The sequence below is a fragment of the Natator depressus genome, chromosome 1 (assembly GCF_965152275.1).
Source record: "Natator depressus isolate rNatDep1 chromosome 1, rNatDep2.hap1, whole genome shotgun sequence".
Taxonomy (NCBI): Eukaryota; Metazoa; Chordata; order Testudines; family Cheloniidae; genus Natator; species Natator depressus.
The window spans coordinates 62,944,733-62,966,403 of record NC_134234.1 but is presented as its reverse complement, the minus strand read 5'-3'; the positions used below and the strand labels follow the sequence as shown (position 1 = coordinate 62,966,403).

Below are 21,671 nucleotides of genomic sequence, written 5' to 3'. Positions count from 1 at the left end.
CTTTCTGAATAAACATTTTTTCAGCTGAAATGTTCCACAGTTGATTTCAGCTCAAAGATGCATTTGGGGGCAATTTGAGAAGAATGGTGTAGAGCTTTCTTCAGTATCACAAGACTGTGAAAATAGCTTCCCATTTTAAAAGTGAGAAGCCACCAGCTGGTGCCAGCTCAGTTTAAATCTCCCATTCTGAATGGCTACTATCTTTACAAGGCAAGTAACTTTGCTTGGGACTCTCACAGTCCTAGCCAGATGAATCTGTAGGGCTGCAATTCCCACTAATGATAATTAAAGTGGCACTTCTAATTACGTAATCAGCAAACTCAAATTGTACTCCCTATAACAGAGGGATGGTGAAGGAGCCATACTAGAGTATGGCTCAGAAAAATGAACACAAGCGAAGGAATAAACAGAGTATTTGTGATATAGGGTGTCTTCTAGTGGTGACAAGATGGAGTTACAAACAAATCTGAAAGTTTCAAAACTGAATTTCAAGTAGTTTATTTTTTTAAAATGGAGGGTGAGATATTGACAAGTGCCTAGGGAAATAGGTGCACAACTTCCATTTAAAATCAACAGAAATTAGGTGCCTAACTCGCCTAGGAGATTTTGAAAATCTCACTTGCAGCCACGTTTATATTTCCAAACAAGAAATTGATTTAATGCATTGTGAAACATTAAGGATGGGAGTTTCACTTTGGATGTCCAATTCCCATTAATTTTAATCAGAAGTGCACATCCAAATCCCTTAGGTAGCTTTGAAAAATCTCAGCCTAAATTCCAAACAAGAGATAAAGGTTTCATCAGCTGTAGTGACTGAGTTAATTTAAATTCAATCTGCAATTAGTGGTTAAATAACTCACTTGGAAGTTTGTAAGTACTGAAGCTTTTTTCTTTTTTCTTAATTGCTTCTGCCCACTGAAGTTCATGTTGTAAAGAGCAAGATGCTCAGAGCAAGAGAAGAACGGTAGTGTACAGCCGGGGGGGGGGGGGGGGGGGACACACCTTACAACTTAACTTCGTCTGTAAGGTTAACTTTAACTTCAGTTACTTACAAGTTAATCAGTCTAAATTATTTCTTCCTCAATAGGTTGGCTAAACTTCCAAAGACATAATAAATTATCGTATGGCTCTAAAGTGGCAAGATTTTTGGTATCAAGAATGTTGTTATTTTTCCCTCCACGCTGCAGGATCCTAGCAATTACTGTATTTCAGAATGTGACTACCAAAACTCACTGGACCAGATTCTCATTTACACAAAAGCTCCTTTAATCGCTTGTTAGTGTAAAAGAGCGTTAAAGTGGGTGTAAGTTACATGCAGTTATAAAGTTAAATTTGGTTAATTATATCCACATTAAGGCCCCCGTACATTGCCAAACCAATGTAAACCGGCCTTGATGGTAATTAAGGGCCTGATTCTTATCTACATTTACAAGCACATGCTTTCCTTTTTACCTACATCCGTCTGTACACACCTCCCCTACTGCCCACACACACAAAAAAAGGGGGAAATTATTGTGGCTAATCCTGAAAGCTCAAAGCTATGGCATAATGTCATCTCCAAGTTTCAATAAGGAAAACATGTTCTCACCTGCAGTTTTCTAGCATTCTGCCTTTTGCTGAAGTCTTTCTCAATGATTTGCTGATACAACCTAGCTCTCAGTGTCCGCAAAGCTAGTTCCTTGTTCATTTGCTGTGATCGCTCCTGCTGACACTCTACTGTTAATCCTGTGTAGAATTCAAGAGAACACTGACCAAAGACCCATTATAACAAACAACAAACAGGATTAATCCTAAAACATTAGTCAAATGAAACCTTCAGACCTCCTGCTCTTACTCTAAGGGCCTCTTCATACTAGGATAAAAGGTGTATTTTTAAAACATTTTAGTTAGTATATTTTAGAACTGTAGTGTAAATGGGACAAGTTTTAACACAGCTGGTAGAGGTGAACTTGAGGGTTTTTTTATTGAGGTTCATTGGGTCACTTTTAATTATGGTGCTGCATCTGGGAGTCCAGGGTTCATCTAAACCAGCTAACGCAGGGGTTCTCAAACTGGGGGTCGGGACCCCTCAGGGCAGGGGTGAGCAAACTTTTTGGCCCCAGGGCCACATTGGGGTTGCAAAACTGTATGGAGGGCTGGGTAGGGAGGGCTGTGCCTCCCCAAACAGCCTGGCCCCCACCCAATATCCACCCCCTCCCACTTCCCGCCCCCTGACTGCCCCCCTCAGAACCCATGACCCATCCAATCCCCCCTGCTCCTTGTCCCCTAACTGCCCCTTCCCGGGACCCCCCCGCCCCTAACCGGCCCCTGGGACCCCACCCCCTATCCAAGCCCCCTGCTCCCAATTCGCTGACCCCTATCCACACCCCCGCCACCTGACAGGCCCCCTGGGACCCCACGCCTATTCAAACCCCCTTGTTCCCCGTCCCCTGACCCCTATCCACACCTCTGCCCCCGACAGACCCCCCGGGACCCCACGCCTATCCAACCCCCCATGTTCCCTGTCCCCTGACCACCCTCCCCTGCAGAATCTCCACCGCATCCAACCGCCTCTTGCTCCCTGTTCCCTGACTGCCCCCCCAGGACACCCTGCCCCTTATCCAACGCCCCGGCCCCCTTACCATGCCACTCAGAGCAGCATGTCTGGCAGCCACACCGCCCGGCCAGGGGTAGACACGCTGCCGCTCTGCTCGGCAGGAGCTCACAGCCCTGCCACCTAGAGTGCTGCCCGCGCAGTGGCGTGCCTACTGGGGGACAGCAGGGGAGGGGCTGGGGGCTCGCCTCCCCAGCCAGGAGCTCAAGGGCTGGGCAGGACAGTCCTGTGGGCCAGATCTGGACCGCGGGCCGTAGTTTGCCCACCTCTGCCTCAGGGGGTCACGAGATTATTACGTAGGGGGTCGCGAGCTGTCAGCCTCCACCCCAAACCCAGCTTTACATCCAGCATTTATAATGGTGTTAAATATATTAAAAAGTGTTTTTAATTTATAAGGGGGGGGGTCGCACTGAGGCTTGCTTGAAAGGGGTCACCAGTACAAAAGTTTGAGAACCATGCGCTAACGTGTTCAAATGTAATTTGCCCTTTCTACATTAGGATGTTTAAAATAATAATATAGGGTTACATTGTGTGTGTGCGTATGTATGTGTGCGTGTGTACATATATACACCTCTACCCCGATATAACGCAACCTGATATAACACAAATTTGGATATAACATGGTAAAGCAGCGCTCGGGGGGGGGGGGGGATACTTATCTCAGTCCTTTGTTTACATAGGACCTGATGCTGCAAACTGTACCCTCAATTGTCATTAACTTTAATGAGGGTTAAGGGTCCTCAGTTCACAGAAGTTATTTACGTCTTCCACGATGTCCCTGTCTCACCCTAAAGTGTGGTCCATTTATTAAGTTTGTCACATTGTAAAGATAAAATTGACCATGCAATTTTTGACATAAACGAACACATTCCCCTACAAAAAATGAGAAGGGCCACCTGACTTTCTCTGTATTGGCTGCAGTCCTGCCAGCTGTTCAGTGCAGACAGACCCTAGTGCCTAAAGTGAAGCAGCATGCAGGATCAGAGACTTTGATTTTGGGATCTAGGTTATGTGCATCTATGCACGAAAAGGGAAAGGTTTAAAAATACAAAATCCAAGACACACTTACCACTGGGAATATGAACTATTCTCACAGCACTGTCCGTTGTGTTAACATGTTGCCCTCCTGCACCTTTGGCCCTAAAAGTATCTATACGCAAATCCTTAGGATACACTTTAACATCTACCTAGAGTCAAAGAAAATTAAGTTACCATCTGCTTATAACCATTTTAAAGAGATACTATCAGTTTAAAAACACCACTTCTGTCCAAAATTTGCTTGCCTCCTATTGTTACCAGTAACACCTAGGTGACTGTAATTGAAAGAAATTAGTAAACAAACAACATTTCTGTTCTTTTCAGTTTGTTTACTCTGTGCCTTTGATAATTATTTGTGTGTAGTCAATTTCACGGTTTCCCCTGTGTAATTGGTCAGTTCCCCTATTTGTGCAAAATCTTTCACATAGCAACAGGGGAGAGAAAAATCTTTAAAGAACAGGAAAATGTTATTGTAAAACCACAACAACTGGCAGGGAGACTCAGACGCAGATGCAGTACAAGAGACTACTTTTGATTTCTTTCCCACACTTACACACCAGTGCGGATCTATGCTACACTTAAAGGCCCCAATCCTACAAACACTTATGAATGTGCCTAATTTAAATCCCCTGTGTAGTCCCATTGATTTAATCACATGTGTAAGTGTTTGCAGGCTAAGGTCCTCAAACTGCTGAAGAACAGAGAAAGGTTACTATTTATTACCTGTGTGGTGGCAGCACCTAGAGGCAGGCCCATCGACAGCAATTCTGGGCCCCAGGGCAGAACAGTCAACAGGCCCCCGAGAAAGGATGGGCACAGCCTCTCCTACAGTGGGGCCCAGGGGAACCTTCGCTTCTTTCCAGTCTCCTACTGTCTGTGTTTCTGTGGATCATTTTCTCTAATACACATTTACCAACCACAGAGATTCTAACTTTCAGCTTTTCCCCATGGGTATCCATCCAGCTGCCTTTCTCATCCACCTGGGACTGCTGCAAGCTCCAGAGCTGCTTCAGAATTTGTTTGTTTCTCAGATACCACCCAGCCCCTTCCCCATTATATCACCAAAGCAGTTTCTTCTCATTGGCCTTTGGGAGGATGAGGCAGAATAAACTGCAGTTTTTGTAACTGTGTCACTACCTGAAGGCGTTGCGTCTGAAACCTGCAGTGCAATGTCTCAACACTGAAGAATTCCCTCTCCCCGTCCTTCCCCAGGCCAGGGGTAACCTGATGCTCTAGTAACCAGCCAAGATCTGCCTTTTTTTTTTTTTTTTAAAAGGTGTTTCCAGAGAACCGGTCCAAAAACTAGGAACGTATCCAAAGGTACTTGAGCATGCAAATGCCATAACTCAGGTCCAAGTGGGAAACCATTACAGCTGTTATTATTTATGCATTTGTATTACAGTAGCACCTCTGGGTCCCAACTGAGATCAGGGCTCTATTGTGCAGGGTGCTGTACACACTCATGGAGACAGTTCCCTGCCCTACAGTGACTACAATCTAAACAGACAAGAAAACAAAGGTAGGATTGCTATCACCATTTTACAGATAGGAAATTGAGGCCCAGAGAGATTAAGTGATTTACCCAAGGTGGCATTCTATCCCCCCCTTCCCTGAACCAGAACCAGCCCACAAGCAGCCAGAGAATTCCCCTGTCATGGGCACTGCATGCCTATGCAACAATCTGCAAAGGAGGCCAAACTGAGGTTCCTTTAAAAATGAGGCCCTTTATGCCTAAATTTAGGGAATACTTAATATAATGTTGCCTTAAAGGTTAGAGCAGCACACTGGGTTCTCTCTGTCTGTGCCACTGATTCATTGGGTTTCCTTAGGCAAGTCATTTAATCTCCCTGAGCCAAATTCATTGTGGCATTGTGTTCCAGCTAATCCTCATCCCTCTGCCAATTTCCTACCCAGCACATGAAGGAAAATCCCAACTAAAAGTCTGTCTGAAACAAACAGAGTAGTAATATATGGGAGAGGGAGGGTCCCAACATTAACCAGTGACCTAAATAATGATTAAATTTACCTATTGTGCACTAATGGGCTTTATAAACCTAAAGCTGTGGATGTATGAAAATTCTCACAATAATCCCCCAATACTTGTATGTCCCTCTTTGACATATTACTCATTCACCAGTTGAAACTCTTTTTGGAGCGTTATACTCTTATTCATAGATTCCAAGGCCAGAAGAGACCATTGTGATCATCTAGTGAGTCTGACCTCCTGCATAACAGAGGCCATGGAATTTCCCCAAAATAATTCCCACAGCAGATCTTTCAGATCTTGATTTTAAAATGGTCAGTGATGGAGTATCCACCAGGATTATTATTAGTGAACATAAATAAATCCTCTGGTGAGACTCTACAAGAGCCCAACAGCAACACATCCCCACCCCCAACTACCAGTCCCCATCTCCAATCATCCCATCACTCCCAAATACCAGTGATAATCCCCAAACGAGATCAGCCACATAACCCCAAAGAACAGCCACCAGCCCAAATCAAAATAGCCTTAAACACCACCCCCACCACCAGCCTAGCGCTGTCACCGAAACACCCTCCCATCCCGTTTCCCAGACCCACCCTGCCCTTCTCCTCCCTGGCAGACCCCAGACAAAGCCCGACCAGCACCCAGTGGGGTGCTGCCAGTGCCTTTGCTACAGATGTTGGACCAGCGGCTGCTGGATCCTGAGTCCGATCTCAAGTCTGCCCCGCAGCGGTCCTGTGCCCAGCTCCTTCCCCTGAGCTGTCCCTGCCTCCCCTGCTCTGCAGCCCGTGGTGGGTGCTGGGACTCGGGAGCACGCGCCTAAGAGCCCTGGAGCCCAGGCAATTTAAAAGGGCCCGGGGCTCCCAGCTACCACAGCGGCAGCCCCTGGGCCCTTTTTTATTGCCCCAGCCCCTAGGCAATTGTCCCCTTTGCCCCCACTCCGTCAGTGGGCCTGCCTAGAGCCCATGGGCTCCATTGTTCAAGGCACTCTACAAACATATACAAACTCTGTCAAGTCAATGGTTCTTAGGTTACTAAAAACTGTCTTGGCATTTTTGAAAATTACAGCTTAGGTACAAGTTTAATTTTAAGCACCAGGTTTGAAGATTTTGGCTGAGGTCTATGACAGGACAGGGTTAGAGATAGGCCACAAAGGGCCTTAAAAGCTAAGACAAGTAGTTCATACTTGATAGGGTGAATAAGGGGGAGTGAGTGGAGGGATGCAAAGAGGGAAGTGACTTGGTCAAAGTTACAAGCCTAGATGATTTTTGCTGCAATGTTTTTAATGGATCTAAGTGAAACAAGACCAAAAGGGAGTTTGCAGCCATGGAGATGCGAGACAACGAAGGCCTGGATCAGCTTCAGCTGAATGGACTGAGAAGAAAGGCTGGCTCTTGGAAATGTACAGAAATGAGTGGCAAAATTTAGACAAAATTTAGATGTGTGGTAAAGGGCTGAGCTGAAGGTGATACCTAGATTTAGAGTGTATCTAAGCAGAGGAAAGTACCAAAAATAAGATGTGTGATTGAAAAGAAAAAAGAATATTCCGAAAGGTTGATTGTGTCATACCAAACTTTTGTCTAGATGTACTCCCAAGCCTCAATACATTATTTAATTTAGAATTGGTTTTACTCCTAATAAGTCAGTTTTGTGAATGCCAGGAGCTGGAGAGCTTAACAACATTAACTTCCATAGAATTATAGAAGTGTAAGATTGGAATGGACCTCGAGATGCCATCTAGACCAGTCTCCTGCACTGACGGCAGGACTATGTACTAGACGATACCTGACAGGTATTTGTCTAACCTGTTCTTAAAAACTTCCAATGCCAAATATTTCACAACCTCCCTAGGCAATTTGTTCCAAGGCTCAACTACCCTGACAGTTAGAAAGTTTTTCCTAATGTCCAAACTAAACCTCCCTTGCTACAATTTAAGCCCATTGCTGCTTGTCCTATCCTCAGAGGTGAACAAGAACAATTTTTTGCCCCTCCTTGTAACAACCTTTTATGTACTTGAAAACTGTTATGTCCCCCCTCACAAACCCAATTTTTTCAGTCTTTCCTCATAGGTCATCTTTAATCATTTTTGTTGCTATCATCTGGACTTTCTCCAATTTGTCCACATCTTTCCTGAAATGTGGCTCACAGAATTGGAGACAATACTCCAGTTGAGGTCTAATCCGCGGAGTAGAGTGGAAGAATTACTTCTCGTGTCTTGTTTACAACACTCCTGCTAATACATCCCAGAATAATGTTGCTTTTTTTGCAACGTTACACTGTTCACTCCTATTTACCTTGTGATCCACTATGACCACCAGATCCCTTTCCGCAGTACTCCTTCCTAGGCAGCATTTCCTATTTTGTATGTGTGCAATTGATTGTTTCTTCTTAAGTGGAGTACTTTGCATTTGTCCTTATTGAATTTCATCCTGTTTACTTCAGACATTTCTCCAGTTTGTCCAGACCATTTTGAATTTTAATCCTAACCTCCAAAGCACTTGCAATCCCTCCCAGCTTGACATCACCTGCAAACTTTATAAGTGTACTCTCTATGCCATTATCTAAATAATGGAAGAAGATATTGATCAAAACTGGGCCCAGGACCAATCCCTGTGGGACCCCACTCGATATGCTTTCCAGCTTGACTGTGAAACACTGATAACTACTCTCGGGGAACGGTTTTCCACCCAGTTATGCACCCACGGTATAGTAACTCCATATAAGCTGTATCTCCCTAGTTTGTTTATGAGAAGGTCATGCGAGTAGCAAAAGCCTTATTAAAGTCAAGATATACCACATCTACCATTTCCCCCCTATCCACAAGGCTTGTTACCCTCTGAAAAAAAGCTCTTACGTTGGTTTGTTCTTGACAAACCATGCTGACTGTTACTTATCACCTTATTATCTTCTAAGTGTTTGCAAAATTATTGGTTGGTTATTTGCTCCATTATCTTTCTGGGTACTGAAGTTAAGCTGACTGGTCTGTATCCTTATGCCCTTGAATTGCACTGTATCTCAGGCAGTAGTGGATTTCTAAAAAGTTGCTTTTGAGGATCCAGTAAAGTTTGTAGGGAATCATTTAGCCAGGTGCTGAGCCAAGAGTTACAGCCTTGCACAGAAGAAAAGCTTGTGTATCCTTTGTCTGGACTTGACAATACACGTTGGCAACCATAAAATAATAGCAGTAACTTGGCTTAGCCTTTGGGGTTTGTTGTTTTAAATATAACACACTCAAATGCCAAAAAGAAAAGCCAGGAAGACACTTCAATTTTATTCTGATTAAAGGTTAGTTTACCTCCTCTGGCTGAGGTAGGACAACAACTGACATTGTCCCAGTGTGAATACGCTGCATTCTTGACGAGAGGCCAGTCTCAGGAATTCGCTGAACTCTGTGAGTCCCTCCCTCATATTTTAAATACCTGTAGACACAGTCTCCCGAAATATGAGCAGCTGCATGGTGCAATCCACCTTGAAAGACAAATATTGCATAAGAGGTACAGTCCAAAGACACAGCTTTAACTTAGTCTTGTTGGCAAAAAGAACAGAACATTATCATACCAATCTCAGCTGGTGTGTAGTTCAGAATGTCAAAGGTCCAACATTTGTAATCTGCATAATTCTGGTACATCTCAAACATTTCTTTGGTGAACTGTTGGCAGATGTCACCTAAAAAATTAAATATTTAGACAGCACAACATGAAATATAAGTTTATAGACTCTTCCCTCAAAATTACCAATTTTTAGCATTAGCAGTAACTCTAAAGATCATTGTCGTTGGAGATAGTGCTTTATGCAGATAAATTAATACTCATCTCTACAAAGTCCCATTTTACATTATTAAAATGTAAGAGAAACAATTGAAGCCTTTAGCGTGGTAGCCGTGTTAGTCTGTATCAGCAGAAAGAACGAGGAGTACTTGTGGCATCTTAGAGACTAACAAATTTATTAGGGCATAAGCTTTCATGGGCTAAAACCCACTTCATCGGATGCATGCAGTAGAAAATACAGTAGGAAGATATATATACACAGAGAACATGAAAAAATGGGTGTTGCCATAGCAAGTCTAACGAGACTCATCAATTAATGTGGGCTATTATCAGCAGGAGAAAAAAAAAAAAAAACTTTTGTAGTGATAATCAGGATGGCCCATTTCAAACAGTTGACAAGAAGGTGTGAGTAACAGTAGGGGAAAAATTAGCAAGGGGAAATAGTTTTTAGTTTGTGTAATGACTCATCCACTCCCAGTCTTTATTCAAGCCTAATTTAATGAAGCCTTGTAAACCTGGATGGAGGTTTGGAGTAACCTTTACTTGTGATGACTTTGCTGACCTCCAGTGGTTCTGCCCGATGTCACCTCTAATATAACATTACTTTCATCATGTTTCTCCCTGGGCACTATACTCTGGAAAAGCTGAAAAGAAAGAAAAAAAATATCAGTATCTCCCTTCCCGATCAAATTTACAGCCAGCTCTTATGGTTGCATCAGTCTGAACATGCACAAACCCCAGACTTTGAAATTTTGGTGTGTTAATGGAGGCTAATTAAAAATTTGACTCCACAATGCCAAGCATGAGACCACCAAATCAACCACTGCAGCCTCCCTTGTGAACATAATGATACTAGCCAGGAAAGTCAGTTTATACTGACACTGACCTTATTTTTCCGAAGATTCTATCTTAATTTTCTAAAATACAGACACTTGATTCACAACATAAAGCCTTCCACTGGATTTCTTTCAGCTTCTCTTACTACAATTATTTTCACACACTGGTCTCATTCAACTGAAGAAAATGATAAAGGATTGAAAGTTCCATGAGGATAAAGCCTTTCAAGACATCTCTGTACCCTCTCTGCTGCCATGAACAACTGGCGGAACCCCATGCCATGTCTTCGTAGCATAGTAGTTCACTGTGTTACAGACTCTTCAATGACAGCAAACAAACAAGCACACATACAAACAGCGTCTAAAAGAAAGAGCTTCTAAGGTGCATTTGGCAGTAATGAGACTTTCTAACAGTGAATATTTCCAGGTCTTTTCCAATGAGAAAACAGAAGCTAGACCTGTTTCATTAACGGCAAGTGTTATAGTCTGTTAAAAAAATCTTGTCTGGTACAATAAAATTGCGTGGCTGTATGAAGACTTGTAAAGGAAGATGTCAAGAGATGTTCATCTTAAAGACTCTGTACCTTCACCTCTAGCTCACCTTTTTGCAAAATGTGTTGATTTTTTGGTTGATGATTTCCTTCTCTTCCAAGGCAAGTTCTAGCATCTGTTTCTCATCTCTGCTGTCTAGCTCTAAATTCCAATGATAGAAATAAATGTTAACCAATCTATTTAGTTTAGAGCAAATTGTAATACAAATGCCAAATTACACCTATTACAATGGATAATCGTTTCCATTGCAGGGAATTGCTTATTCTCAGCATGAAATACCAAATAACGACAGACGCATAAGATGATGTACATTACTAATTAAATGTTCAGATCTTCAGGAGCCCTGGATGGCTCGGGAGACTAGAAATGGGGAACACAGGATTTTATCTCTATGTCTCCAGTTCAAACTTAGCCAAAGTCAGTAGCAGCTAAAAGTCATTCCCTATGCCACAGCTCTTCACTGGCACATGTGAAACAAACTGATAATCTAATTCCTACTAAAACTAATAACTATTTACAGTAATTGGCAAACTTGTTGGCAGCCTCAACAGTGAGACTATGGACTGAATGGGCAGGGATCCTGAACTATCCCCTTACTGAGAATGAGTGGGGTCCCAATACATCAGGATTTTTATCTGTGTGTTTGTTTTTAAAAGTAAATTTATGGTGGATCAACAACCCTGGAGACCAACATCCTCTATTTTACCAAAGGAAGAGGAAAAGCAAGGGCAGTGGCAGTCTAAGCTTTCCCACCAATTTATCTCATCCTTGATCTAGCGGCACCACTAAGGCCTAGTCTACACTTACAAAATTAGGTCGACTTAAGGATTTTACCTCAACCTAATTATGTCAGTGTACACGCTACAGCCTTGCTCCCGCCAATGTAAGTGCCCTATTACACTGACATAATAACTCCACCTCCACGAGAGGTGCAGGGCTTATGTCGGTGTAGTTAGGGCGATGTAGTGTCTGTGTAGACACTGCATCCTTTACATCGGCTTTTGGCTGCCATTCGAAGTTCTCCCTGCTCTACAGTCTGTTGTCTCTTGCTATTAATTTACTACCCATTAGTGTATGTAGTACTATCAGTGGCTACTTTCCTTATTTAGTGTGTGCATTACCTTACACCACATACTCGAAATTTCACTTGCCAGTGTTGCACAATTACTAAATTTGTAAGCTCCATTCTTTGCATTTCTTCCTAGTCCTATATTAATAATGGTATCATCAGCAATTTCTGCTACCTTGCTTTCTCCCCCGCCACCCACATCTTCCACATCATGAGTCAATATGTTGAAAACCACTGGGCATACTTTTGATTGTGGGATAACCATTTGTTTATTTCACTCCACATGAGAGTTCTCAAATATCTTCAAGGAACTAGCATTTCACATAAGGTTAAACTGAAGCCTGACAATTCAGGGTTTGGGATTGAGCATCTCCGAAGAGATGTGCAAAGCCCATAATTTAATAGATATCTATGAACCAAACACCAAAATCTAAATTTAAATTACAATGTCAAGTCTGATGTACTATAAATCACCCCCTCAGCCCAAATAAATTAGCCTTACCTAAAATATGTCCCTAGGAAGAAAACTGTGATTAGCCCTATGAAACAAGGGCTACAGTAGTCTTAAAAACAAAGCTTTCTAGAATATTTTAGCTAAAGACAGCATTCACGTGACTTTGAATGTGTAATGTACATGACACTGGCCTGCTCTGCAAAGTTGGTCACTCTGAGGCCTCAAGAGTAGGTTGGTGGGGCTAAAGCAAAACGAAATGGGAGGATCTAGAAGGCTTTAATAGGGACACGGAAGACGCTCAGGAAAATGTATGTGCCTAGTGTACTGCTCCCTGAGTGACTTGTTTCAAATTCTGGGTAATAAGGCATATCGCATCATAAAAAAAGCTGCTTTGCGTAAACAGATGCATTTTACTTACTTGTACACATGGATTCTATCTCTTGAACTTCTCTTTCTGCCTCTTGTATTTCTTGAAATGCAGCTACAAGGGTGGATAAATGATTATGTCTTCTGCTCAGAGTGCTTCGATCATACTCATTCATTGAGCCACTATTTAACAACTGGCCAACCCGCTGGTATTCTCTGTTTAAGGTCTCTAGATATTTTTCCACAGCTTCATGCTTCCACAGTGCTCTAAAATCCTGGTGATATCTCCTTGACCAATCATTAAGTGACAGAGTAGGTTTAACTATTTTTAATAAATAATTGCGCCTAAAGATAGATAGTTCCATCATGTGACCTATCCTTTTAACAAGAGGAGAGCAGTGATGGTGACAGCGATGAAAACAATTAGCAAGCAGACTTCTAAAAAGCCCAACGCCACCGTGAGGTTTCATCTCAGCTTTTACTGTTCACCACCTGAAATTTAAAGCAGATACAATATGGGCCACTTTTTCATTGGCTTTTAAAAAAAAAATATATTTTAAAATGCTAAATAGGGGTCTAATCCTGCTCTTAGTTGCATCAGTGTAAATGTAGTAATGCCATTCCACCTTAGATGGAACCATCCCAGATTTAGGTCTGGACCACACTAGAAACTTTTACTGGCATAGCTATGTTGGTTAGCAGTGTGAAGAAAGTCACATCCCAATTAACATAGCTATGCCGGCAAAAGCCGAAGCACAGACACAGTTATACCGGCAAAAGAGTCAGTTTGCCAGTATAGCTTATTTGATTTGGGGAACTGGTTTAAGCTATTATACTGGCAAAAAAACTTTCTTGCTGGTATAAGCTGCATCTACAGTTGGGCAGGTTGCTGGCAAAGCTCTGCCAGTATATCTATACCAGTAAATCCTTTCTAGTGTAGGTAAGGCCTTACACTAGTGTAACTGAGAGCAGAGCATGGCCATGAGTAACACTGGTCCTGATCTTGCAACAGGTTAATTGGCAAGACTACTGACATGCATCAATGTTTGCAGGATTGGTGCCATTGCAACAATGCTACATAGCCTATTGTGCATATATTTCCAAATTAAATGTACAAATAATTTAATTTAATTAATTAAAATAATTTCAGTTAAAAAAAGTCTTACAATAATTTCAATAACTAAAAAAAAAGCAGTCTTAAGTACAACTAATTTGTCTGAACTATTCTACCGTGATGCAAGAACAGTAACATAGTACTTATTCCTTTTGGAAATTATGGCCATTGTTCAGGGAAAGATCTTTATTTCTTCACCAGTTTGTACATTTCACATCACAGAATCTTTTCCAGTTTGTAACAGGAAGTCCTGATGTTGTGGCCTATCAAGGGGCCTAAACCTGCATTCCATATTCACATGAATAGTCCTTACTCTGACAAGTAGTCCTATTGACTTCAGTGAGACTGTGACACAAGAAAGGATTCGTTATGGAACTAAGGGTTCCTACCGCCTCTGCCAATACTGCGAGTCCTTTTGTCTTTGTCCATATTTCCTCATCCTTCCTGTGTCAATTTGAGGGGAAACAGGCCACCTAATTTTGGTTGGCAATCCGCCATTCATTCAACTAACAAAATTTTTTTTCAAGGCATTGGTTCAAGAGAGGTCATTATTTTTAAGTGTCTTGATCCTGAACTGCAACACAATTAAAGTAAAAAGTGTATGTGTTTTTGGGTGACCTGTTTCAAAAGATGCAGGTAATTCCATTTTAGGAGGGGAAAACTCAAGCTTCTACTAACTTGTTTGCAAAAGTTTTAGGGTTTCTTGCAGAAAGAAAACAAAATACTATGTAGGAATGGATTAAGTCAAGTGGAAATTCCATGAAGTTCTCTGCAGAGTTTCCTCTGCATCTCCTCCGCAACAAGGAGAGGTTTGGAGTTCGTGGAGGAAGTAGGAGACGCTGCCTGGAAACCAACATAAAGAGCATCCCAGATAATTTTAACCACTGCAGTGGATTATAGGGGAAGAGATCCCCTCTCAGATAACCACATGCTAGGACTTTTCAGAGAAAGAAATCTGAAGAATTGCACTGCCTGAAGTGACAGGGTTTAGAGAGCAAACAGGGAACTCCCTCTCCCACCCTGCCTCAAGAAAGTAGGAAGAAGAAATAGTCACCGTCTCACTACAGAATAACCATGAAGGATAAAGTCCTCGTATTTATTTCTGAAGGCCTGATTCTTTAGCACCTTGCGTCAGTATTTACATCTGTGAAAAATGCTATCATTCTGCTATGGTAACATTTTACACCTACTTCTCAGAGGTGTGATTGACATAAAGTGCAAGGCTCAGAGAATGAGGGAAGGAACCTTCCCCCGCAACAGTCAAAATTCTCAAGACAGTTACAGAAGACCAAGAGATTTGTTTTAAATAAATTCCATATTATTTATACTAATCTCAGTGGGAGTTCTTTGTCTCATCTTCTATTTTTTAAACTCATGGAGACAGATATATTTCTACAATTAAATAAAATTCAGGGTCATTTTCTTTTAACACCTTAGACACAGATGTGGGCAAGTAGGTATATGCCATATATGTCACAGTATGCCAGTTTTAATTTCTTGATATCATGGTTTCTTTCAGGTCAGTAGCAGATATTTTTTGTTCACCTTCAGGCCTTTTATTAACACACCACTTTAACTCTCTAATTCCATCCACTGTGTCAGTGAGCCTATCATGGCAAGAAGCGGAGTATTTCAAATTGTTGACCTAACTGTCAGTGTCACAGGCATTGACGGAATCAGGAAGAATGCCTTTGCACCTCCCACTATTCACAAGCTGGCTAGGTCCCGCCTAGCCCCTGATACAAATTATAGCAACCTGAGGGCTGCTCTAATTGACACGTGGCTGCTGATAGCCCCAAGGGGTTGTTCTACACATCTTTTTCCTTGCCCATATCTTGACATGCTTCTGTTAGAACAATGCACAATCAGGTCAGTCATCTACAGCCCTGGACTTAATTGCACAGCCCCAAATTTAGACTTCACTTAAAAAGATGTGATTCGTTGATGTCAATAGAGTTTCACCTGCTTATGCCAGGTCAATTTGGTCCACAATTTTCTATATTAACTCAATTAACCGCATTATAAAAACAATATGAAACACCACTAAGAGAGTCAGAGTACCTGATGTTCTGAAAAGCAGAAGTACTCAATAATTGTTTTTAATACAGCCTCACCTGAGCTCTTCGGAAATTAAAAACAAACAAAAACGGTTATTTCATGATACTTAAACTACTGTGTGGTTCAGACAAACTGGGCAGGTGCATTGCCTAGAAATAATTACACACAAATAATTATCCTTCTCTTAAATAGATGTTGTCAGATTAAATTTGTCCCAAAATGTAAGTATTTTGAAACCAAACTTTTACAAAACTTATGGCCAAAACATTTGTTTCTATTAATTTTTTAAAAATTTCAATTAAACATTCTCCTGCAATGTTTGCAATCAAAACACTGCAGGCTTGTAGGTAGTGCATCAGAACCAGAAAGTGAAACTGATGGTGAAAAAATTGAGATTGGACAGTGAAAATATACTAGTCAATCAGAGAGCTAATAAAAAACAAAGCAATAAGTAAATTAGATTTTTAAATGTCTTTCAGTTTTAATAATTCAAGGCACTATTAGTAACAGAAAAATGTAACTCTTCAAAATACTTTTAACTTGATGGTTTCAGTTAAGGTTCATTTATTTCAACTTGAGTAATAACAACTTAAAACACACCTATCCAAGGCTTTAGGTGCCCTAACACACAACTAACAATACACTTAAATCTCATCAGCATTAAAGTGATCAGTTCAGCAGGAATTCAGCCAGCTAGCTACTCCCTTCCACCCTTCATCATTATAGGAATATATGATATTTGTAAAGCTGAAAAATATATTTGTTAAGTTAAAATCACTATGTAACTGAAATCCCAGATGCACCTACAGTTAATTTTCCAGTTAACCCCTTTGCTCTTTATTCTCCATGCCACCTTCCATACAGCAGCTCTCTTCCCAGGGCTAACATCCCAGCACTGCTAGAGGCGATGATACCTTCGGAACCAAGGGCCCTTCTCGAGGGGTATTTTACCAACAAAAAATGGTAGCACAGAATTTTAAAATAAACTTGCCCACAGAAGAACAGACGGAGACAGTACCTTATAACATGCAGCCATTACAGAGAGGAAGAGAAAGGCTGAAAAAGAACTACCACTCCCAGCATTCTTGCTCAGCACTACAGCTCCCAGAATGCCTCAGTCACAGAGCTGTTAACCCCTTTTTTCATTATAAGCCTGAAAGGCATGGAGAATATGCAATTTCTAAAAATATTATTTATGTTTATTATTTACTTTTTATTATTTTATTTTATTTTATTGTGGCAGTGATCAAAAGCCCCCAGCGAAGGTCCTTATTGTGTAGCAGCTGGCACAACAATATAAATAAACCATTTGTGTGGAATTCAATATTGCCAGATGCAACTATTCAAAAAACATGAGTCAGGGCCTTAAAAATCATTAGATTGACTAAGAATCATGCATTTTCAAAGAATAATCAATTTCAGGTTTTTATTTGACTTGTTGGTTTATGGGTAGTGCAGGTCAGGAATTTTTTGAGTAAATAGTTTTTCCACCAGAAACTGCCAATTCTGGAAAGGGATTCAGCATACATTTGTATCTCACCGAATTTGTCCTCCTAAACCAGGGGCAGGCAAACTTCTTGGCCTGAGGGCCGCATCAGGTTTCTGAAATTGTATGGAGGGCCAGTTAGGGAAGGCTGTGCCTCCCCAAACAGCCAGGCATGGCCCGGCCCCCGCCCCCTATCCGACTCCCCTGCTTCTCGCCCCCTGACAGCCCCTCCGGGACTCCTGCCCCATCCAACCCCCCCTGTTCCCTGACGGCCCCCCGGGGACCCCTGCCCCATCCACCACCCCGCTCTCCGTCCTCTGACCGCCCCCAGACCCCCCGCTGCCCCATCCAACCCCCCCTCCTTCCTAACTGCCCCCTCGGGACCCCTGCCCCATCCAACCACCCCTTCTCCCTTACTGCCCCCAGACCCCTCGCCCTTAACTTCCCCCTACTCCTCACTTCCCCCCACCACCCCATTCAACCCCCCCTCCTTCCTGACTGTCCCCCCGGGACCCCTGCCCCCATTCAACGCCCGTTCCCCGCCCTCTGACCACCCCAACCCCTATCCACGCCCCTGACCACCCCCCAAACTTCCCTGCCCTCTATCCAACCCCCTCACCCTGCTCCCTGACCGCGCTGCCTGGAGCACCAGTGGCTGGCAGCGCGGCTGCACCAGGACAGACAGCTGCACCGTGCCGCACAGCACAGAGCACCGGGTCAGGCCGGTCTCTGCAGCCTAGCCACCCGGAGTATTGCGCCACGCAGCAGCGTGGCTGCGGGGGAGGGGCCGGGAGTGAGCCTCCTGGGCCAGGAGCTCAGGGGCCGGGCAGGACGGTCCCACCAGCCGTAGTTTGCCCACCTCAACCCTAAACCCTACACTCATCGGAATATGCCTTAGACACTGATGATTTTAAATCATCAAATTATCTTCTCGCATTAAAATATTATTTAACGCTTAAAATCTTGGACAGGTAAATAACGGTTATTATTAAATTACATGAAAGTCACGAACAGCTCATGCACTCAAACGTATAAATTACTCAACTGGCTTAACAATCAGAAGTAATGCCAGTGGCAGCCAACAATAGTTATTTACATCTGAAGATAGTAAACCTGTGATTAAAAGCGAACATGATTCATTTATTATTAAGCCTGATTGACAAGGGGAAACTAGTATAAAAAAGGTAAACACTTTCTTTATGTAATATAAAAAGATGCCAGAACATGTTTAATAGATAATTATATATGGTGTCAATTTTTCCATAGGCATTCATGAGCCCCAATTATTGTAAATGGAAATTAGACATGTACTAAAAGAAACATAGATCTCTGTATGCTTATATACCTTATAGCAGTGGTCCCCAAACTTTTCAGGGTTGCACCCCCTTTACCATTGTCCACATCCCCCTGGGAGCCAAGTCCAAGAGAAAGGCCGCAGCTCCCGTGGTGGGAGACACAGACAGGGTTAAGGGGGCTGGGGCTGTGGCCACAGCTGGGCGTGGTTCTGGGTCTGTGAGCTGGGCAGGGCTGGAAACGGAGCCGCTGCCAGGGGCCAAGGCTGGGACTGAGAACGGAGCTGGGTGCGGTAGTGGGGGCAGGAGCGGAGCCATGGCTGGGATCCAAGGCTGGGGTCAGGGGCTCAGGTAGGGCAAGGGCTGAGAGCGGAGACATGGTCAGGCCACGGCCGGGTGTGGAGCCGAGGCTGGAGGCAGGGCCAGGAGCCAGAGGCACAGCTGAAGGCGGGGCCGGAGCAGAGCTGTGAGCAGGGCAGGACTGGGTAGCACTCCCTCCCCAATCCCCCTGGGGGCTGGCCTGAACATTTCTTTGTGTCTCCCTAAGGGGCGTCCCCCACAGTTTGGGGCCACTGCCTTGCAGTCTCAGTGAATTAGAGAACCCTTCTCTTTCTGCTGTTGTCTAGGCACTGACGTAAAGAGTTGTCTCACAACTTGTTCTGATTTGGTGGACTTCTGTGCCTCCGCTGAGACCCACTGACATCAGTGAGGCTCCACGCAAACACAGGCGTATAGCCATACTTCATCATTTATACAGATACTGGTTTATGTTAATAAGTTTTGAAATCAAATAATTCACCAGGCACAATTATAAGTTGGAAAAGAGGAGACTAAGGGGGATATGATAGAGGTATATAAAATCATGAGTGCTGTGGAGAAAGTGAATAAGGAAAAGTTATTTACTTGTTCCCATAATATAAGAACTAGGGGCCACCAAATTAAATGAATGGACAGCAGGTTTAAAACAAATAAAGCGAATTTCTTCTTCACACAGCGCACAGTCAACCTGTGGAACTCCTTGCCTGAGGAGGTTTTGAAGGCTAGAACTGTAACAGGGTTTAAAAGAGAACTAGATAAATTCATGGAAGTTAAGTCCATTAATGGCTATTAGCCAGGATGGGTAAGGAATGGTGTCCCTAGCCTGTGTTTGTCAGAGAGTGGAGATGGATGGCAGGAGAGAGATCACTTGATCCTTACCTGTTAGGTTTACTACCCCTGGGGCACCTGGCATTGGCCACTGTCTGTAGACAGGATACTGGGCTGGATGGACCTTTGGTCTGACCCAGTATGGCCATTCTTATGTAAGTTTATTATCATTTATATATTGTTATAATACCGTTACCCCCTTTTGATCAGAGCAGTTAACCAATATTCGGGGCCTTGTGGGTTGTTTTCATCAGGTGGAGATATTGATGACAGAATCAGGTATTAATTGATGCAATCCTCTTTATTTATAAAGAATGTGTACAAAGTCCTGTTTCTCTGAACACAGTAGGATCAAATGATAGGAGGTAATAGCCGGAGAGTCCGGTTTTTGGCTTCTGTGTCCGGGTGTCATTTAGGGTTACCAGGTGCCTGGTTTTCAACTGGAAAGTCTAGTCAAAAAGGGGAACTGATAACCCTAAATGGCACCTGAACCAAAAGTCTGCTTACCACTGGGTGGGGTAGGTGCTGGGTCATTAACCCACACCAACCCCTGCTCAGCTGGGGCCGCCTCCTACCTGCAGGCAGGCTCCTTGAGACGATCCAGTGAGTGAGGGGGTAGGGGGAAGGAGATGTGAGCAATGGGGGTGGCTTGGGGAAAGAGGCAGAGCAGGGTGGGGCCTTGGTTGAAGTGGCAGGGCAGGGTAGGGTGTGGAGCCTTGAGGTTCCCATTACCAACAATTCAAGAGGTTGCTTGCAACCCTAAACAAAATGCATTTAATTGTTCCCTCATTTAGCCAGAAGAGAAGATGGCTAGCATGTCCATCAGCTTCATAGATTAAAGATATGCTTTGATAACATGATTGGTGTATGCTGTAACATTAGTTTCCCAGACCTCAGAAAAGCTCAAAAGCTTTGTCTTTCTCACCAACAGAAATTGGTCCAAAGAAGATATCACTTCACCCACCTTACCTCTCTAATATCCTGGGACCATCACGGCTACAACACTGCATACAATAATGGAAGATATTGAATTTTGCTATCTGAAATGGAAACTCCACAACATGAGCAGTGACACTGATTTAGTTTCCCAGACCTGAAGAAGAGCTCTGTATAAGCTCAAAAACTTGTCTCTCTCACCAACAGAAGTTGATCCAAAAAAAAAATATTACCTCGCACACCTTGTCTAACTAAATGCAGTAATTCTGGGAAAATGGTATTGTACATCTGACTTAAATGGTACCTGTCTCCAAGCTATTTTCACAACATCATTTCATTGTTGGTAGTCAGTTAATGTAAACAGAGTTTACTAGCAACAAATGTTTTACTAGACATTTATATTATTAGAAAATAAATATTTATTTAAAACATACCAAATATATAGGATATATATTAATAAATAATACTACTAAGGAAAAGTAAGACATTATTGCAAATGGAACTGGTAGCATGGCCTATAGTTAAGGTGGCTTAACATTTTCCATTGTAAAACTCTGCTTTAAGTTGCTTATACCTTTGCCAAACTTTAACTGTTTGAGCTGAAATTTTGCTTCTGGGTGTCTGCCTCAGATTGAATTTTTGAACGTCTTTCCAAGAATGAGATTAGGAAAAAAATACATTGTTTTCCCCATATTAAATTTTTAAAAACATTTAATTGAGAAGCTCTAGTTATCATATAATTAAAGAAAGTAGCATAATGCATTCCCACAAATGGGCCTAATTAAAGTTCCATGGGCAATGTTAATTCTTCATTTACTAACCTTTGTTGAAAAGTTTATCACACCTTAACATTCTTCTAACATAGTTATTTTGTATACAATTTGAGTTAAGTCTCTTTTCAAGCAATCTGATGTAAAGGCATATGCTAAAAATCAACAACAGTGGTTCAAAAATGAAAAATAAAAGAAAGAAAAACA

General features: G+C 42.5%; 1 protein-coding gene across 3 annotated transcripts in view; it reads right to left on the bottom strand.

The window, feature by feature from the left end:
- MTRF1 (mitochondrial translation release factor 1) overlaps positions 1-21,671 on the bottom strand; it is a 29,833-nt gene that overhangs the window by 2,644 nt on the left and 5,518 nt on the right. For 2 of the 3 annotated variants that reach the window (XM_074961509.1, XM_074961519.1), the window contains exons 2-8: positions 12,715-13,154; positions 10,823-10,914; positions 9,948-10,029; positions 9,177-9,284; positions 8,914-9,086; positions 3,663-3,780; positions 1,589-1,725 (exon numbers count right to left, since the gene is read on the bottom strand). In XM_074961509.1, the coding sequence (XP_074817610.1) occupies positions 1,589-1,725; positions 3,663-3,780; positions 8,914-9,086; positions 9,177-9,284; positions 9,948-10,029; positions 10,823-10,914; positions 12,715-13,132 (1,128 nt within the window). In that variant the 5' untranslated portion in view covers positions 13,133-13,154. Of the gene's footprint in view, positions 1-1,588; positions 1,726-3,662; positions 3,781-8,913; positions 9,087-9,176; positions 9,285-9,947; positions 10,030-10,822; positions 10,915-12,714; positions 13,155-16,852; positions 16,907-21,671 lie in introns of those variants that run through there. The other variant, XM_074961500.1, reaches the window with a different exon arrangement.